Consider the following 21,062-nt stretch of genomic DNA (forward strand, 5'->3'; position numbering starts at 1 on the left):
CCAAAGAACCAAGACAATTTTTTCCTATCGCCTCCCCTGTGTTCATCACGCAGATATCTTCAAGGAGCCATGCATCCACTCTTTCCCAATTACCAGTAGGAACAGATAATCCTGCAGCTCTCCAGCATTCGGTTGCAAAAGGGCATTCAACAAATAGGTGCCACCCATGCTCTACTTCGTGTGGTCACACATTAGGCAGTTTAGCGGGACCTCAACATGTCAATCAAGTAGTCTATATCGAGTAGGTAGACAGTTGTTTCCCAGTTTCCACAGGAAAGTTTTCAGTTTATGAGGTACTGATAACTCCCAAACTTTCTTCCAACCCGGACTCTACTATTGCATAAGTTATTGTTGGACATGATAGCCTGACTTTGATGAATACTGACCATCTTTTGTAAAGTGCCAAACAAGGCGATCTTCGCTCGGTTGTAATGGAATAACCATGTTGCAGATCTCAATTGCTTCCTCACTATGTTTATAACAAATAAAATTCCATACTAGATAACCATGTTAAGTAACAATTCAAAACTTCCGAGAGCATTAGCCAAACTTTCTAATTCACCTTTTAACTTAGCATCATCACAACTATTGTACAATTTGATAAATCTTACCTTATTTGAAGTGCTTAAAATCTTATAGCTTTAACAATTTTAATTCGACTTTTCCATCGAATATTACACAAAGATTTCATTATTAATCCCGAACATCATCAACTAAAATTGTCCAACTTTTCATAGAGTTAGCAAAATAATGAGTATAAACATTGCACAACTCTAAAAAATGCATGAATGTGTTATATCAGCTATAGTAAGAGCTATAACACATTACTATTATCCACATAACACAAGATCTTCAAAAAGCTAAATTATGTTTAATTAGACATCCACGTATACACTACTTGGCTATCACGTGTTGGTAGAGGCGGAGACGGGGGCCTGGGGGGTTCGAGGCCCTTCGGCTACCGGAACCGCCATGACCACGAGTAGTTTCGGCCCCTCTATCTCCACAAAATTTAAAGGTTGTGGTGATTCCGGTCCCTCTATTTTTAAGAAATTTAGCTCGGGTGCTATATTAGTACCCCAAAATTGGCCCAGGTCCCGTTAAGTCCCCTCTAAATCCAAAATTTCAATTTTTTTGGGCCTGTTAGACCCTCATTAAATTCAAATTTCTAATTTTTGTTTGCATGTTAGGTCTTTGTTAAATCTAAATTTTTAATTTTTTTCACCTATTATGTCCTTTCTAAATCCGATTTTTTCTATTAGACACCGATTTAGCAAAAAAAAAAAAAAATTACACACCACATGTAAAATCGGCCCTCCAACCGAGCAATCCTGTATTCGCCACGACATGTCGGTTATTTTTATTAAAAAACCCAAATATATTTTTTTTCAAAAAAATAACCGACACGTGGCTGTTATGTGTCGTTTCGGTTAGAGATACGAGTTGATTCATGTTGATGTGTCAATCATGTCATCATTCTGATCTCTTTTAATCACTGAAATCACCAGAATAACCTAATTGAGATAAAACTCAAAGTTGAGTGATTTTATTGAGATAAATTGAAATCGAGTGGCCATTTTAAGATAACCATATAAATTCAGTGACTAATACTACATTTAACCCTATATAATAATAATAATAATAATAATAATAATAATAATAATAATAATAAAAGTCCATCGACCTTCAAACCCAGCCGAAAAGGAAAACTTGCAATTTAGCGAGCCCATTCACAAGGCCCAGAAAATTTAACGAAAGGGGAAGTAATCGCATTCGTCTTCCTCCTGTGTTCTCTCGTTTGGATCTCTGTTTTTTCGACCTCTTCCATCTCTCTTTTGGTAAGTTTTCTTCTTGATCCTTCATTTTTTCGTTCCTTATTTGCCTGCAATTCAATGTATATTCCATTTACCGCCTTTCTCCGATTTTTTAGGATTTTGTTTTATTTTTAGGACCTTTTATAATCATTCTATTAGTTCCTTATCCTTTGACCTTAGATTTGTATCTGAAATTGTTGTAATTTAGATTTTTCCAGTTCAAAATATGGATGTTAGTTAGATTGTTAGGCATTAGGTTAAATCGCTTTGTAATTTTGCATTGGGCACATCGATGTGTTCGCAATCCTTATTTTCCTTTCAAGGTTAGGAAAAAAATTCGAAATTACTAAAAACCTGGCTATTGAAAAGTCATATGTAATTACGAAGCTTTGTGTTAAATTTCTCATGCATTTTATTTTTCTCCTCGCACAGTTGAAGACTTAAGGAACATCGTCATTTGTATGTGTGGCAATATAGAAGAAAAACAACTTCAGCCTTTTTTTTTCTCTTTGTTTGGTTGTTTGTTTGTGAGGCTTAATTATCCCTTTGTGGCCAGATGTGGTGGTGGTTGCTTAAGTTTTGGGGAAATGACAGAATTTTTCTGATATAGCTGTTTAAAAGAGATGAGGGAATTGCAAGTATTGGGTTAGAGTTTGGGAGGCTAAAATAATTATTAATACTGGATAAATTGTTGTTTCTATCAAGGTGTTTTTCATTTGGTTTGGATGCTTGTTGCTTGGAATGATTATCTTGAGAGTGAGTTTTGGTGCAATGTTAATCTCATATATTGTTTACTTGTTTAAAGAAGTTTGCAAGGAATTATTATATGTAAATTGCGTATAGATGATTATAGTATAAGCTCTTCATAGGAATCAAGGGACGAGACTTATCACATGCTTGGATGTTTTAAGTATGATTCTTTCTATAGGCAAAAAATTGAGAGTTCTGTTTGGTAGCTACAGAGATTTGGTTATCAGGAAAAAAACATTCTTATTTCTTGGATGTTTTATTATTTGCATCGTGTACTAAATCGATTTTTTAATCAGCCTTCTACATGATTGAGTTACAAGTCAGAGAATATTGAATTTTAATGACCAATTTTATGGCTATATGATCTTCCATATGATTATATTGTAGTTAATATTCTTATGGTCAAATTAAACATTTCTGTTCAGTTTTTTTTTTGAAACAACATTTCTGTTCAGTTTGTACTTCTGTTTTTCTTAATATATTCTATAATTACGTGAAGGGTCTTCAAGGAGGTTCAAATTTACACAAGAGAGTTGCATCTCAAAACACACATAGGGGAGAAAGATTGGTCCATTCGAAAATCCTTCAATTCCTTATACCAGATGATATAACAAGGTACTTAACATTTTGTGTCCAATTTTGTCTAATTGGATGACTCTGCCTGTTGTTGCCATTGATTTTGTAGCTATTTGCTAACCAAATGTTAGTATTTTATTTCATAATGCGTTAATCATGCTTAAATCAAATAATTTTGTCAAAAAAAGAAAAGAAATCTTTTGTTTTAGGGAAGAAAGATTGGTCCATTAGAGAGTCTTTTTGTCATGTAGAGAACCTGAAAGTTTGGTGTTTCGTTTAGCGATAAATGCCTAAATAATGGGAGCTTATATTTGAGCTTATATTTATGTTCTGTTAATTGATGAAAAGTGAACTCGGGTTCTTATGTTTTGTAATAAGTTGGCTTTATCGAAATTGGATTAAGTTGAATATGGATTTTCAAGCAAATTCTGCAGATTTGTATAGGTATTATATAAATGTAATATTTAAGGGAATAATTTAGTTTTCTTCTGGAACTTGGTCGTTTTCAAAATATGTTAACATTCCTCTATTTGCAAAGATATTTTTAGCTGTCTATTTACATATAAAAAAGCTTTTGAGGCCTCTTGGTAATTTCTCATAACCATATCATTCTTCAATGAACTCCACTTTAAAAGATTCGGTTCTGTTAAAGTTGTTTGATGTTTGGTTCTCTCTTATATCTGGGTTATTATTAATGAAATGCAGTTACTTTGTGTAGCCAAGGAAGAGAGAGAAAAAAATGGTGAAGCTGACAATGATTGCCCGTGTCACCGATGGGCTTCCACTAGCTGAGGGACTGGATGATGGCCGTGATATGAAAGATATTGAGTTGTATAAACAGCAGGTGAAGGCATTGTTTAAGAACCTTGCTACACGCCAGAATGAGCCTTCAAGGATGTCCATTGAAACTGGCCCCTATGTCTTCCAGTATCCTGATTATATTCTGATTTTCCCATCTCACATTTTCTTTGAATTTGGGCTTAACAAGTATAATTTACACTCCACACGGAAGTATGTTTATATGCTATAATCAATTTTCTAGCGCATTTTACATCGCTTAATCAGCTAATTAATCCTTGATTCATTCTACTTAAGTTGAATTGTCATTGTCAGTTAATTCTGTTTAGTTAACTTGTTTGTATTTTGTGTGCCCCCATTGAAGTATAAATTCTGTTAATTCTGTTTAGTTAACTTGTTACTTTTTTTCTGGACCTTTTGTCAATCTGCGTTTTTGAAAGTTCATCTGTTCTGCATTTTCCTTGACTTTGCCTATAGTTACATCATTGAAGGACGGGTTTGTTACCTCACAATGTGTGACCGAGCTTATCCGAAGAAGCTAGCATTTCAATACTTGGAAGACCTTAAGAATGAATTTGAGCGTGCCAATGGGGCTCAAATTGAAACTGCTGCCAGACCATATGCCTTCATTAAATTTGGTAAGTCTTTGTGTTTATTAAGTTTGTCTTCAATAATTAATGACTGGTTGATATCATTTCGAATTTTTTTTCTAGGCTTGATTTTGTTTTTTATCTTTATGTTTTAAAGATACTTTTATACAGAAAACAAAGAAATTGTACCAGGATACCCGTACTCAAAGAAACATTTCAAAGTTGAATGACGAGCTCTACGAAGTTCACCAGATTATGACTCGCAATGTCCAAGAAGTGCTTGGCGTTGGTGAAAAACTAGACCGTAAGATAATCCTCTTTTACTTGCAAGATCTCTTGTTTTCATCATTTCATGTTTTCTTCTGCTTAAATTCATTGGTAAGGAATACTATACTGGATATCACAATTAGGATTTGAGGAAGACCTACACTTGAAATGAGAGTAGTGTTTATCTTCATGAAAATAACATGACACTCGTGACTCGTGATTATAAGAGAGATGAATACACTAACAATAAAAACTTAGCTGGTTTAAGTTTGTCTGCTTTGCTTTTTTCATACAGAAGTTAGACTTCAAACTTGCAGGAACAATAACATGCAAGGTAAACTAGTTGTTGCTTGTGCTAGTGCAAATGGAAATGGGCATGGTAAATCAATTGAAACCAAAAAATTGCCTCTGTTAGTAGCACTTGGTTGTTATATTTTCTTAATGGTTAAATACATTATGGCCCCTCTGAACTTGACCCGGAAAAGCCAATTGGTCCCTTGAACCTTGGAGATGTCTCATTACCCCCTGAACTTAAAGTGACTTGAAGGCCCCCGAACTTGCTTGAATTGACCTATTGGTCCTCTGAACTTGGTTAAAGTTATATGTGCTTTAACTTGCCCAAATCTCCTCTTATATTATCACGTAGCAATAGGGGGTTAATAATATCACATTAATCAAGTTCAAGAAGCTAAAGAGACATTCTTAAAGTTTGGGGGGGCTGATATATTCAGCCTTTCTAAACTAATAAACTTGTACATAAGCTGGACTGTCTTCCAAGTTTTCTTTTGTTCCTTTGTTATTTGAACTTGGTTGTCTGCTCATGCTTCCTTAGATTTTCAAGAGAAGATTGTCAAAAGAAAAAGAAAACATACTCGTATTATATATTTTTTATATTATCATCGTTCTTTTTCAATAACGTTGTGTCTGTATGATCCTCGTTTCCATCCCTGTAAAATACACCCTTTGCTTTCTTGTTTAATACACTGAACAAAATGTATTACTCATATTTGGTGATTATGCAGAGGTCAGTGAGATGTCCAGTCGATTAACATCAGAATCCCGTATATATGCTGACAAAGCAAGAGATCTGAATCGACAGGTTAGTTGCATGAAATTAGTTGTATTATAAGTTTGCTCACTATTGAAGTTGGAAAGTTGCAATGTCAATTCTAATCTATGATGCATATTAAACGTGCTTTCAATACGTGCTGACAAAGTTTCTTATTTTTTATGTTCTTGGTGATAGAATGAAAGAGCTTTGTTTTTTTTTTAGAATATGCTTCTACTGGTTTTATTGGACCAAAATTCCCATTTGCATAATGAGGATTGTTCAAATAGCTGTCTAGATACAATATTTGCTGTTTATTGTGTATTTTTGTTTCAAAAATCAGAATGATGATGTCAAATGTCTATACAGCAGTCAATTTTGCCCTTTCTTTATCGTCCTTGAACTCCAAAACAAGCATAAAAGCTCCTGAATTTATCCTTTACTGACGTAAAAGCCCTTATGAAAGTAAACGACCTCAAAATGACCGAGGATGACATCGAAATGGAAAAGTCTAAGTATTAAAGGTGTTTAGAACCACATTTCATCAAACCAACGTCTTCGATTTTCCAAATCACCGTTTTCGAAGCGCTCTCTCTTCTAAGCAAACAACTACTAAATGACCTAAAAAGTTCAAGAACTGAATATCACTTCCATCAGCTCTACAATGCAATAGGTTACTTGCTATTGGCGTGGTAAAAAAATTAAGGTAATTTTGTGTTAGTAAAGAAAGACAGCTCATGAACTTTTATGCCTGGTTTTGAAGTTCAGAAAGCATAAAGAAAGTAAAGTTGAGGGACCATAGGTGTAATCTACCTGTCTATACATTCAACATTCAGTCGAAGTTCGAATGAGAGTTTAGCTTTGGTGACTGCAAAGGATTCCTATTGTTTCTTTTCATTTGGTTTATAACATGCTTAGACTTTCAGTTAGATGCTCTACTTCTATGGGGTAGATTGAATTTGTATGAATATCTCTTTGTCTCTGTTGCTGTTGTGGCTTAATTCCTGAGAAAATTGCACTGAAGCATGCTTGGTGTTCTGCTGGCAAAAGCTTTCAGTCCCCGATCAATTCAATTTTTAATGATTAAGTCTATTAATTCTTTAATCTGTTAAATGGATACAATAAGCTATTGATCAATTATTTTTAAACACATTAAGCTCTTCTTGGATGGCCCAATCATGCATGTGATTCAAAATTTGTTCAGCACACGCAGAACTGCCAACATGTCACTGCACGTATGTCATTATTTTAACATGTCACTTGACTCATGTAACGCCACGGCAGATGATTTTTTTCAGACATGTCATGTCACTCTGAAAATAATTTTACCACATCAATCTCCAAAATAACTTTACAACATGCTGGCAGTTCTACGCGAGCTAACAAAGTTTGAATCACACATAATCGAGCTGTCCAAGAGGGGACTTAATGTGTTAAAAAGTAACAAGGGCTTAACGTATCCATTTAACAGATCAGCGGCTTGATCAGTCAAAGACTCAAGTATGTGTTTTGTGTTGATATTTTTAGGGATAAGATTTAAATTTGCCCCAACCATTTTTAGAGAAGTGCAGACTTACCCTTACGGGGCGTTTGGTATTCTATTGGGATAGGGATAGGGATAAGGATAAATGGTTGGGATAAGAATAAAAATATGATAGTCGAGAATTATTATTCAATGTTTGGTACGTGGGATAGGGATGGGGATAAAATAATACATCTTACTATTTTAACCTTATTTAAACTACATAACATTAATTTGAGGGATAAGATGAAATTTTCCATCCTATTAAAATCGCAGGAGCTTATCCCACCTCCTTATACCACCCCCTCCTGGGTATAGGATTTGAGGGATAAGAAGCTTATCCCTCATCCGTCTCACTCCTTTATCTCCCAAACAAACACGGGATAACTTATCTCGTGTTTTTTATCCCTATCGCACCTCCTATATCCCTTCTAACAGACACCCCGTTAACATACGAAATGATACCCCTAATGTTCCCATGCAATATTAAATTTACCTCTATCTCGCAAAAAAAAAATGACAAAAAAAATTGAACAGACTGGTTTAGCGATATTTACCTATCACATCATCATTTATGTCTGAAATGTTTATATTAGTACTCATTTGTTACAAACAATCTACCAAAATGTTAACATCCAATTTTGCCAAATATAAGTTAATCACAACAAACTGCCTAAATTACTATGTTATAAGCACATTTAAAAACAGTCTCTCAAGCAAACAGTCTCTCGAAGTGTACGGAATTGCTTTAATTTATCGATAAATTGGAATCCTCGGTAACTTTATTTTTTATTGCAGGCGTTAATTAGGAAGTGGGCTCCAGTAGCGGTCGTTTTAGGAGTTGTGTTCCTCTTGTTTTGGGTTAAAGGGAAGATATGGTGATGATTCAATTGCCTATTGCTGCACCATTTTCATGGGTTTATTATATTGGGGAAAAAATGGAATTGAGAGGCCCCCATGCTTTACAAGTTAAGAAACTTTGGATACTAGAAAAATTTCTACATTATTATAATTATTATATGCTTTTATAGAGGCTTTAATGATCTACATTTTGGTATATGATTTAGAGTAAGATTTGTACACTTATGTTATACAATTTTATATCACCTGATTCACCTGAGTTTCTATTGTGTCTCCTTTGATATTATTCTATGTAGATCTTGGTGATTTAATAGCGAACGTTCTGTGATTTAGAGATGGAAATTGTGTTCGCAATCCGGTAATATGATGCGAACCCGATACAGATTTAGTCAAATGGTGTTTTATGAAACAGATTATGAGTCAATTTTGTGTTTTACCTAAATTTTTGAGGTTGGGTTGAATTGATCAGATTCTAATTGGTATCAACAAACATTACACCATATCTCTATAACACAATTAACCTTTTATTTAGGGGTGTGTGTGTCGGTTTGGTTTTAAACAGTATACCGAACTGAACCGATTGAATTTGATTTTTCGGTTTGGTTTTTTGACATTTTGGTTTAGCATCGGTTTTAGTTTTAAGTGCATTTTGATTCGGTTCGGTTCGATAAAAAAATGTAAATATACCGTACCGCATTGAATTCAAATTAATAAAGTTCCTATTTATTTCAAAAAAAGAGGAAAGTTTTTTTAATTTTTAATTAATTTGGTTTGTTCGGTTTAAAACCGAACTGAACTGAATATTTCAGTTTGATTAATTAATTTGGTTTTATAAACTATTCGGTTTGGTGTCGTGTCAATTATTTAGTAATTTCGGTATTCGGTTTTGAACCAATGCACGCCCTACTTTTTTTTCCATCTATTACCAAATTTTTCATAATTAGAATTCAATTCTTAGGTCCTGTTTGGTACGCCGTAATGAGCGTCCTAATGGAATGCCCATTACGATGGAGGTTTATTACTATGTTTGGATGAATCATATTATTTTTATCGTAATGGAATCACAAATACATCACTCAAGTTTTCTTTACAAATTTATGTAATGAACATTACATAAATAATAGACACGAATCCCCATTACGATTAACTCTTGCATTTTTTTTTATTAATACTTATTATGCACAATTCTTATTAAACGACAAAACAAAAAACTAGAAAAACATAAAAAAAATGAAAAAAATGAAAAAAAAAACGTGAAAACTCGAAAATACGAAAAACGAAAAACTCGAAAAACGTGACGAAATATTGCCCATCACGATTTTTTTTTTGTTTTTCGTCTTTTTTATTGCATCTTTTTCATGTTTTTCGTGTTTTCTGTTTTTCGCGTTTTTCTCATTTTTCACGTTTTCATATTTTTCGATGATTTTAATTGTATAAATAAAATTTTATAATTACATTTTAACTAAACAAATATTAAGTATTGTAACAGTAATTAAGTTTCATCATTTTTTTAATTTGTCAACCAAACATAGTAATGGAATCACTATTTCATTCCATTACATTACAAGTTTGATTACATTACATTGCATTACGTCATACTAAATGTACCCTTAGTGTATGTATAAATCATAATTAGAAGATGGTTTTTGCTTAATATCCGAACGAATAATCGAATAGAAGTTTTTGGCTCAAGCCATCCTCATATTGCACGAACACAGAAATGGATTCCAAAAACGTGATTTCTAAAAATAACCTAGCTTTCAAATGAAAACGAGACGAAACACACACACACACAAAAAAAAAAAAAAAAACATTGTTAAAGAGTGTACATGTTGAGCTGAGTTTCTGGGTGAACTCGGCAAGTCAGTTCTCGAGTTGTAAGCTCAACTTTCAAGAGAGACACCAAATGGCTTTGCTTACAACTTACTTGATAGAGATGAAGTAGGAGACGTAATCTCATCCATTGTCTATTTACAGAGGCGGAGATAGAGGAGTCCGGAGGGGTTTAGGCCCCTCTAGCCGCCGGAATATCCCTATTATGGACGTAACCTCATCCATTGTCTATGTATAGCTGCGGAGATAGAGAGGTACGGAGGGGTCTAGGCCCCTCTAGCCGCCGGAACCATCCCTATTATGGACGTAACCTCATCCATGGTTTCGTTCCCTCTCATCTCCGACCGTTGGAACTATCTCTATTATGGATAGTTTCGGCTCTCTACTTCTGACAAATTAAGGTTTGAGGTGGTTAATTAACTCATTTAGCTCGTATTTAATTATAAAATCTAACTTTATTAATATATGATATGTGATAAATTTCTTTAAATTTGTTCAAAACGACTCAAGTTTACTTGTATAGTCCAAATTTAACTTAATTTTAAGAAGTTTTAAAGTAGTATAAAAACTGGTTATGGGCCACTAAAATGATAACATTTATATACGGAAAAAAATTAGCGAGTTCGATTTAACAAAAGAACATATTACACACGTACGTATAAAATTACCCCTCAACGAACCAATCCTACATTCATCACTTGCTATACAGGAATAGGGCTGTAATCGAGCCAAGCTGAGCCGAGCTTTGACCTGCTCAATCTCTGCTCGCTATAAAATTAACAAGCTCGAGCTCGGGTTCGAGCTAAGCTTTGGCTTGCTCAAGCTCAGCTCATTAGAAAATAAACGAGCTCGAGCCGAGCTTCAAGTTTGTTTCGAGCCCAAAATCCTATTTGAATTTGGTTCATTAAGAAAATTATCTAACCATAAATTGGTTGTGAGTAAATCGTTAGTTATATTTATAAAGTTTGCTCGCAAATGACTCTTTAATTATATACATAAATAAGACCACAAGCAAAGTTCGTGAATAAATAAACAAGATACTTACAAATAGTTCGCTTATTACTTATTTATTATATTTGTAAACGAACTCATCTAATAGCAAATAAAATAATATTAAGTTTAAATTTTTGTGAAGTAACATAAAATTGCATAGTTTTCTACAAAACTAAAATTTGATCATAAATATTTTAATAAAATTGCTCACGAACTTTCGAACCGAGCTTTTATCGAGCCGCTCATGAGCGGCTCGGCTCATTTATAGCCGTATGCAAAGCCGGGGTAGGAGGAAGTATGGAAGTTATTTAGAGTTTTTTTTAAAAAAATAAAAGTTATTTAGAGTTTGAAAATGGGAAACACACAAACAACTATAAATATTGGGTTTTAGGAGCTCAAACATAAATAGATGGGGTTAAAAGTCCAATTAGATCCTTTCCCTATTCCTTAAAAATTAAATTCTCAATATACTCATGGGTTTTGCTATATACCACCCCAAATTACTTATCACCGCCTCCTCTTAGACATTTTTACCCTTTTCATTTTTTCATTCAAAAACTTAATATCCTTTCTCTCCCGAGTTAAAAATTGGATTTATGAAAAATGAACCCGAGAACATCGAGGAAATCAAATAACTATCGTTCCTATTTACACTAATTGAAATTCGTCTCCAAAAACTAACCGATCCAATCAATATATATATATAAAAAAATTCATCCAAAATATACTAAACAGGTGATTCACATCATTCCGCCTAGGCAGAAACAGATGAACTATCCGTTTCTGCCTAGGCGGAAACGGATAGTTCATCCTTTAGGCAGAAACGGATAGTTCATCCGTTTCTGCCTAGGCGGAATGGTGTGAATCACCCGTTTAGTACATTTTGGATGATTTTTTTTTCCGAATCCGAAAATGGAACTCGTGTTTTCGATTCAATTTTCAAATAAAAATACTTATCCGGGGAATTATTAGTCTTTTTCCTTTACCGTGTTTGAATTCCATGAATATTGTTCAGGTTTTTGAATTTCGAAGAAATTTGAGAAAATTTCAGTTTTTGAGTTTCAAAAATGAAAAGGGCAAAAGTGTTTAAAAGGGGCGGTGATAAGTATTTTGGGGGCGGTATATAACAATCCACTATACTCATTCTAAGTCAATGATTACTTATATAATCTACTTAACAAAAAAGATTACTTATATAACATGTAACTACATGTCAAGGATTCAGATAAAGGGTATTGTAAGTCAAGGATTACTTATATAACCTACTTAACAAAAAAGATCACTTATATAACATGTGACTACATGTCAAGGATTCAGACAAAGGGTATTGTAAGTCAAGGATTACTTATATAACCTACTTAACAAAAAAGATTACTTATATAACATGTGACTACATGTCAAGGATTCAGACAAAGGGTGATGCAAATAGACTCGCATATCAAGTCTAATGAACGAATATCCACGTATCGCTAATCGTATGTCAGATATACGGATAGTAACCAACATACGATCATCCAACCGTCCCATGAATGAGCATCTACGATTTGGATGATTAACCGCAAATTAAGCCTACGAGGCATAAATCTAGATGAGTTCACTATGAACACAATCAAGGAAATGTGGTACACGTTGAGGCCTCCTATTAAAAGAAACCATCCTCCAATAGGAAGATGATACCTTAAATAATAGAGACCGCAACAGCTTATAAATAAATGGTTAGTATGCTTTAAACTCAACTTCTATTGCTTTTTGTTATTTTTTAGAGTGATACTAACTTAAATATCAGATACTTACGTTGGGTAAACGACACCTCTCTTGTTTTGCCAAAAAAGCTCTTGGAGGACAAGCCCTTTAGGATTTGTAGACGGAAAAAATTAACAAATTATCAATATAAATCCATATTTATTTTATTTTATTTAGTTATTCTTATTGAAATAATTTTGTTTGGGATAACAAGCAAGTCAAAACATGTGAATATAAGTTAAAAATCTAAATAAAATCTAAAAAAAAAAAGACAGAAACTAAAAGCTTAACATACTAAAAACATAATTCATTTGTATTTAGATAAACATCTTATAATTTGTTTTTGACAAAGATAAAAGGAGAGGATTAATAGATTATTTACCCAAACAAAAACCTAACAACCATACACCAAGTACCATATCCTCTCTAATTCCTTCTCTTTTTGTCATTCGATCCAATTAATCTGATTAATCCGTTCGGTACAAGGTTGTTTAGACAACTTTAGTGACACTTCTCCCAATTGAAGTCTAGTGCATACACTATAACTCAAACTCGAAAAGAAGCAACTTTATGCCCTTACCACTCAAAAAGAAGAAAACTTTTTGATAAAAAAGAAGCAACTCGAAAATAAAGCAGCAATAAACATCTTTCAAAATGTCAAAAACATATATTTAGAGATCTGCAGTCTAAACGTATAAAAAAAAAAAAACTAGAACAAAATCTAAAATCATTGAGACTTAGTTCATAAAAAGCTTCACTTCTCTAAATTATACGAGCTCCATCATCATCATCCTTCTTATATTGCTGTAAAAGCCTTCTTCACACCACCAGAAGACCCAGCTGGAACAACCCTAAGCACATTGAACCTCACTGTCTTTGATAGTGGCCTATAAAATACACAACAATTCGTGTCAGCGGTTCTATTCATGCGTCTCAAATTTCAGGTTAGTGTCAAATAGGAACACATGAATATGACATGAAAACTTATACGTTTCCAAAAATCAAACACTAACACGACCTGTCAGAAACACGAGAAATACAACACGACACGAGTTATACGTGCAGATAACTAAGCACGTTAACCTAACACAAACCAACCTGTTACACGAATTAACCTATCAAGATGAACCAGCCGATTATAATGCCCCTCTCTACGAATACAACTTCAAAAGTTAACAATATAAACCCATTACCACTAGTTAAATTGCCATTTTCGGTACGCTAAATCTAAATGGTAATTCCGTGTTAATTTCAAGTAGTGTTGTCGGATCATGTGTGATTTTGCAACCCCCTAACAATAATAACAGCAACTTCAATGGTACTCATTTACTGTTGCACACAAACCTGCATTGGCCAATGATGACATGATCTCCTTCTTTCACACGGAAGCATGGGGATACGTGTGCTGGGATATTTGCGTGACGCTTTTCGTACCTGAATAAGTTTCCATCAAGAAAGTTAATACTTAGTAAAAAGAGTTCAAAACATTCTATACAGGCACATGTAAACACAGCAACCGAGGCAAAGAAGAAAAGACATAATCGAAATCAACTAGCAGTATCCGAGGAAATCAACATGTTGAAAAATTCTCACCTCTGATATTTCTTGATAAAGTGAAGGTAATTCCTCCGTACTATAATGGTCCTTGTCATTTTTGCACTGTGGCAAGTACCAGCCAAGATACGGCCCCTAATGGAAACAGTGCCAGTGAATGGGCATTTCTTATCAATAAATGTTCCTGTAAACAAAGATACAACAACTTCAACCATCAAAATGCAGATCAAACGGGATAGAATCAACAATTTGGAGAGGCAATACTATTAATTATACTATAACATCCACAAAATAAAGACGCACCAGAAGTGGACTGTAAACATAGATAATGAACATACAAAAGATATACCAAATTCCGCAGAATGATTCGTGCAACATATAAACGTAAGCACACAAAGCAAGAGAAATCGAGCTAAGGAAGTTGAACAAAAGGGTAAATTCCTTCAAATAAGGCCAAGCTCGACCTTTTAAAAGGATGCAAGGCAAAATCCAAGGCTTTTTGTCTTCAGTAAATAAAACTAACAATGCATAAAAACATACTTTTGTTGTTTTAGACATTTTCATTAACCTATGCAGTATTCTTTAATCTAATTTGACCTTCAAAAACAAAAGCTAGTCATACAGACTGCAATTATATAATTTTGGCACAATTATATATGGGGCCACATAGTTATTAAAGGCGTAAGCTGCACTACAGCACAAGAGGGTCCTGGAGCCCTGGAGCACGGCACAAGGCGCCAGCGTGCACCTAAGCCACACAAGACGCATTAAAGAATAAAATCATATAGAACCACCATAAATATTATATTTCAAATATAAGAAATTGTAATTAAAATCAAAATGCACAAAAAGAAAATCATGTTAATATTGTTTTGGTTTATTTGAGTACACTAGATGTGTCTAATCCAAATATGGAGATTGAACGCGTGGAATTCTGGATCAATAATATAAAACCCTAAAAAAATAACCTGCAACACAAAAGGTGCGCCATGGTGCACCTCTTATAAACATGTCCAGGCGCAGCTTGGTATCATAGTCCGCCTTAGGGGATGGTAAGGCGCACAACCTTGAGACGAATTTTACACGGGTATCAAGACAAATTTTACACACAAATAGCCCGTAAAGAAGAATTTTATTGCACTAACACAATTTTACTGCACAAGTATAATCGACATTACAAGAACTGCAAGGCCGACTTAATTATCGATGAGATTTAGTTCAACTATATGATCTAATTAGTTATCCGAACAATTGAACTCAACATTATTACAGCACAGTCCATTAAGATCCAAACCATGCTCAAATATCCTAAGATAGAAAACCAATACAAAATAACAAATTTGCATACGACAAGTTAAAAAAAAAAAAAAATAAGGAGCATGAGGTAAACCAGCAAACCTTCAATAGCCTCTCTTGGTGTCTTGAAGCCTAATCCAATGGCCTTCCAGAAACGGTTTCCACCCTTACCAGGTCTCTTCCCCTTTCCAGATTTCTTTGAGCTATAAGATTTAAGAACAAATTAGAACACAGTAGTCCACAGATTTATATCTATACATGACAAAATAAAAGGAGAACGAACCTCAAGAAAACCTTCGGTTGCTTCAAAAATGCTTTCTCCGTCTACATCAGAAAACCATATTAAACAAAAATAAAGTAAGCAAAGGACGATTAACGGTTCCACATTAACGAGATACTATAGAGTATGAAAACAGCAGTGAAGAGAAAAGCAGCCCTACTTGTTCCGCCATGGTTGATGCTTCTGCAGAGGGAGAAAGAAAATGGGGGAGGCAGCTGCAAAGGATATAGCAAATAGGTAGAGGGGAAGGGACGGTGAATTAGGGCAAGAGAGTTTAAAATGCATTTGGGCCTGAATATATGGGCTTCCGTTCTTAAGCCTATTGTGAGTAGCCGAAGGTTTTTGGGCTTTTTACATGAATCATCGTAGGGTCAAATACATTAATATCATAATTAAATACAAATTGTGGAGTCTAATAATATGGAGGCTATTAGTATGATCTCTAATAATCATGTTTTTTGTCTTACTAGCCAGAACCTTATCAAAGCAATAAGAAGTCTTGGCTCCTCCTTTGAGTCCTTAGACTTCAGCCACATCTACAGAGAACAAAATCGAATTGCGGATCGCTTGGCGGCGGCTGGGCACGAGGGGATGTTAGGTGTTTCCACCCTTTCTGATCCTCCCATCTATCTTTCTTCTCTCCTTTTAGAGGACAGAGTTGGGGTTAGTTTTCATAGGCTGATCCCAGGTTAGCTTTTGTCTCGGTGTTGGTTTGTTTTCTTTCATGTTTCTACCAAAAAAAAAATACAAAATTACAACTAAATCAAAGGTGTTCGCTCTGGTTACTTTGTTTTTTTACAAAGTACCGTTACTTGGTGTGGTTTTCACCATTGGATGATAGAGCATAAAATTAATCCAATGGTGAAAACCACACCAAGTAACGGTACTTTGTAAAAAACAAAGTAACCATAGCGGCCACCCTAAATCATATCACCAAACTTAATTCTTGATATGTTATTATTCTTTATATATTATGATTTTATACCATAATTTAAAAATTCTAGACTTCAAATCATAAATCATAAACTCTAGAAAATATATTATAGATTTTTAATTTATAAATTCTAATTTTTAAAATATATCAAAAATAGTGATTTTACTAGTTTGGCATAATATAAAATTATGACTTGATATAGTTGTAAATAGATTGTAAAAGATGAATTTCTGTGTAATTTTCCCAATCATAAGTGGCTACAAAATTACAACTAAATTATATTGTCAAACTTAATTTTCAATATGTCCTTTTTTTTTATATATAACAAATATAATATACTTTTACACCTAATTTAAAAGTTTTAAATCTCAATTCATAAATCTCAAACTCTAGACAATATATACTAGACCCTTAATTTATAAACTTTGGTTTTTAAAGATAATGATTTTATTAGTTTGATATAATTCAAAATTATAACTTGATATAATTGTAGATACATTTTCAAAAGTGAATTTCTGTGTAAATTTCCCAAGTTTTTTTTTTCATGATCAAACCGATAATTAGATATCTTTATGGGCTGGACCTAGACCTGTCCATGGGCATGGTTCGGGTTGGACCTACCGGAATTTCATATAAAAATGTTCGGTCCAAACCCAGTTCAGTCTACTATTAATTTAGGCGGATTCCGACCAAGCTAGGATCGGGTTTAAAAATCAAATTTTAAGTGGAATCCATATAAACCCACCTAAAAATAATATAATTTTTAATTATAAAAAATAGAATTTATATTTAAAATTAAACAATTAATATATAAATTAATAATTAATATTAATGGACGGGTCCGATATGCCGGCCTGTGCTATTTTTATCAATCACAAGCCCGCTCAAAAAATAGACAGACTTTAACGAGTCTGGGCCAGACTGGATCTATGATCAATTTTCATTGTACAAGCCCGGCCCAATTGACACGGGCATGGACAGATCGGGTGGGTATTTGAACCCGTGGACAGGTCTAGTTGGACCGAACTAAATTGAGAGGAAATTATGATTAACATTAAAATTTGGTTAAATAATTTATCAATCTTCATCTTTTGATCGATCTACTATTTTGAAAGACGTATTATAAAGTCTCTATCTTTTGTTAATATTAACTCTTTGGTCATTTTGTTTATTTTTTTAGCTTTTTAACCGAACATATATTGGCTTTCAAGACAGTCATAGTACGATACAAAATGACTCTAGTACTCTGTTATTTTCTGTCTATTTATTTATGCCAAATATAACGGTTAAAAATCTTTAAAAAATAGATAGAGTAATTAAAAGGTTAATAGTGATAAATTATAGCGTATAATATGTTTTTCTAAGAGGATTAAACAGTCTGTTAAATAAAAAGAATGAACTAATAAATTATTTAACTTTAAAATTTCACTATCTTATTCAAATCTAGCGCCACATGTATTGAGTCATGAAACTAAACTTATAGTTAATTTAGTGAATTGCTATACCTAGCCACAATTTCCTACCTCTAGACTCGGGAATTGACCGAACTACCCTTTGCACAAAAATTGAAAAGACAAAACCTCTCAAGAACCCCATACAATCTTCGATCAAATCCGGACTAATTTTTGAACCAAATCATGGATGGTGACAAAGGCCATAAAGGGAAAGCGAAAATTGTAAGATTTACGATTTTATTTCGTTGATTTACGCTTAAATATGAGATCTGTGGGTTGTTTTTCAAAATCGCAGAAATCGCAGTCGGGCATATGAACATCACGCCCGACCAGTGGTGCGGGCGTGATAACCACATGCCCGCACCATAGGTCGGGCGTGATGTTCAAACGCCCGCACCATAGGTCGGACGTGATGTTCATACGCCCGACCAGTGGTTCGGGCGTGATGTTCATACGCCCGAGGGTGTTTTTTAAAAAAAAAATATATTTACATTATTTACATTTAAATTAATTTAGTGTAATTTATAATTTATATGTTACAATTTTAGATTAACTTAGTGTAATTTTTTGTAGACGGAACGGCCTACTAGGGGTGGGAAATCCATCCCGTCGTCTGCTCGTCGTCTAGATATGGACGACGAGGATGATACACCGCGGCATACGAGATTGCGTGGTATTGATATATCTACTCGTAGGCGGAGAGGGGCTGCGACGAAGCAGGTGAGGAGGGGGCTGATTGTGGATCAGCCCGATATTCATGGAGCGGAGGGGGCGATGGATTTTGGTGACAGAGACCCTAATAGCGATTCTATGGAGGACTACCTGGATGTGGTAGTCCAGGTACTGCGACAGTCTGCAACTGCACGTGATCGCGAGGGTGAGGATATCGATGAGCAGCTGACCCAGCGCATAGGAGGTCGCTTTGTGAGTACTGGTATTTTTTAGTATAATTTTATAACTTTAGTATAGTTTAGTATAATTTTAGTATAATTTTATAACTTTAGTATAGTTTAGTATAATTTTATAACTTTAGTATAGTTTAGTATAATTTTATAATTTTAGTATAATTTTATAACTTTAGTATAATTTTAGTATAACTTTAGTATGATTTTATAACTTTAGTATAGTTTTAGTATAATTTTATAATTTTAGTATAATTTTATAACTTTAGTATAATTTAGTATAATTTTATAACTTTAGTATAATTTTATAACTTTAGTATAGTTTAGTATAATTTTATAACTTTAGTATAATTTTATAACATTAGTATTTTTTTTATTAAAAAAAATATTAGTATTTTTTAGTATAATTTTATAACTTTAGTATAATTTTATAACTTTAGTATAGTTTTAGTATAATTTTATAGTTTTAGTATAATTTTATAACTCTAGTATAATTTTAGTATAATTTAATGGTTTTAGTATAATTTTAGTATAACTTTAGTATAGTTTTAGTATAACTTTAGTATAATTTTATAACTTTCAGGGACCAGCAAACGTTCCAAAGTTAATGAGGACGAGAGCTGGCTAGTTAGTGGACCGGTGGATGGTGGCCCCGTTGATGGGTCCGTGATTCCTAGATTTCTAGGACATGTTGTCTCACGGATGCTGAGAGGAGAGCTTCGGTCATTTCTGACATGCTACAACAGATCAACAGCATGCCGAGATTTGTGGGTGTGGTTTTCTGGTGCGTCACCCTAGGTAAGAATAATTTAGTTTGTCAACATTTATTGTAATTTGTATTTTTAACTATAAACCTCAAAAACATTCAGTAATTGTATATGTGTCATTTTACAGCTGAAGGATATGATCGAGAACACTGGATTGTCTCACCTTCCACATATCATGTTTAGGAACCTCGACGGTGCGATGGTGTCCGAGTCTCCCACTACTGACCGGCTTCGTGCCATGTGTATGATGATGTTTGGGGTGGATCGGGAGCAGCTTCTGTCGCCGATCCGACATCTCTGGAGTGGTGGAGGTGTATTTGTTGATGATGTACACAGGCTTGTCATCCAGGGTAGGGATGACGCTACTCGGGCCACAGCGTAGATGTGGCTTATGCTCGGATCCACTTTGTTTGTTGACAAGAGTGGAGATAGGATTAGGTCGGCCCATCTTGCTGAGGTTTACGGCGGTGTCAGAGAGGCAGCTGGATTTTCATGGGGGACTACTACACTTGCCACGCTGTACCGGCAGCTGGGGATAGCGAGCAGATGAGACTGTTTTGGTATATACGGATGTTTGACCCTACTACAGGCGTGGATATACGAGTATTTTTCGGTGTTCTGGCCGCATAGACTAGCTCACGTGATCCCAGGTGACCATGCCCGTGCACTAAGATGGGAGGTCGGGGTACCAGGCAAGACGACCGGCCGACTAGATACCATACGCAGGCAGCTGGACCGTATGACAGCAGCAGAGGTATTTTATAAAATTTTAGAATTAATTTAAGTATTATTTATAGTATATTATTATTTATTATTGAGTATTATTGTTTTTCAGGTGACGTGGTTGCCTTATGGTCCTGCCCCCGATGATGATCGGCTTCGAGTGTCCTATGTCGGTTGGATACGGTGTAGAGACATCGTCGAGCCGTATATGCCCGATCGAGCGCTGCGACAGGTCGGATATACTCAGCTTATCCCAACTGAGCGTATTAGACATGATAAAGCAGTACGACCATGGAGGTCTTTATCGTACAAGCTCACGCATTCCTCTGTCACAGTTGAGGATACCTGTCGGAGATT

At 34.4% G+C, this 21,062-nt stretch overlaps 2 protein-coding genes across 3 annotated transcripts; one reads left to right on the forward strand and one right to left on the reverse strand.

The window, feature by feature from the left end:
* The first annotated feature begins 1,703 nt into the window (after positions 1-1,703).
* Positions 1,704-8,490, forward strand: LOC136216485 (25.3 kDa vesicle transport protein SEC22-1). 2 transcript variants are annotated; one of them, XM_066003004.1, is made up of 7 exons: positions 1,704-1,838; positions 3,064-3,179; positions 3,846-4,067; positions 4,416-4,576; positions 4,686-4,832; positions 5,818-5,894; positions 8,164-8,490. In XM_066003004.1, exons 3-7 carry the CDS (start codon positions 3,880-3,882, stop codon positions 8,245-8,247), a joined length of 657 nt encoding a protein of 218 aa, XP_065859076.1. In that variant the 5' UTR covers positions 1,704-1,838; positions 3,064-3,179; positions 3,846-3,879; the 3' UTR covers positions 8,248-8,490. The 2 variants fall into 2 exon arrangements, with proteins under 2 accessions (XP_065859076.1, XP_065859075.1); XM_066003003.1 differs by having other exon boundaries at positions 3,859-4,067.
* A 4,920-nt stretch (positions 8,491-13,410) lies between these two features.
* LOC136216486 (small ribosomal subunit protein uS17-like) lies at positions 13,411-16,219 on the reverse strand. Its single transcript, XM_066003005.1, has 6 exons — positions 16,086-16,219; positions 15,929-15,969; positions 15,748-15,848; positions 14,389-14,533; positions 14,140-14,229; positions 13,411-13,682 (listed from the first exon to the last, which is right to left on the reverse strand). The coding sequence occupies exons 1-6, from the start codon at positions 16,095-16,097 to the stop codon at positions 13,592-13,594; spliced, it is 480 nt and encodes a 159-aa protein (XP_065859077.1). The 5' UTR covers positions 16,098-16,219; the 3' UTR covers positions 13,411-13,591.
* Positions 16,220-21,062: the final 4,843 nt, after the last annotated feature.

Source organism: Euphorbia lathyris, chromosome 2 (assembly GCF_963576675.1).
Source record: "Euphorbia lathyris chromosome 2, ddEupLath1.1, whole genome shotgun sequence".
NCBI classification, from domain to species: Eukaryota; Viridiplantae; Streptophyta; class Magnoliopsida; order Malpighiales; family Euphorbiaceae; genus Euphorbia; species Euphorbia lathyris.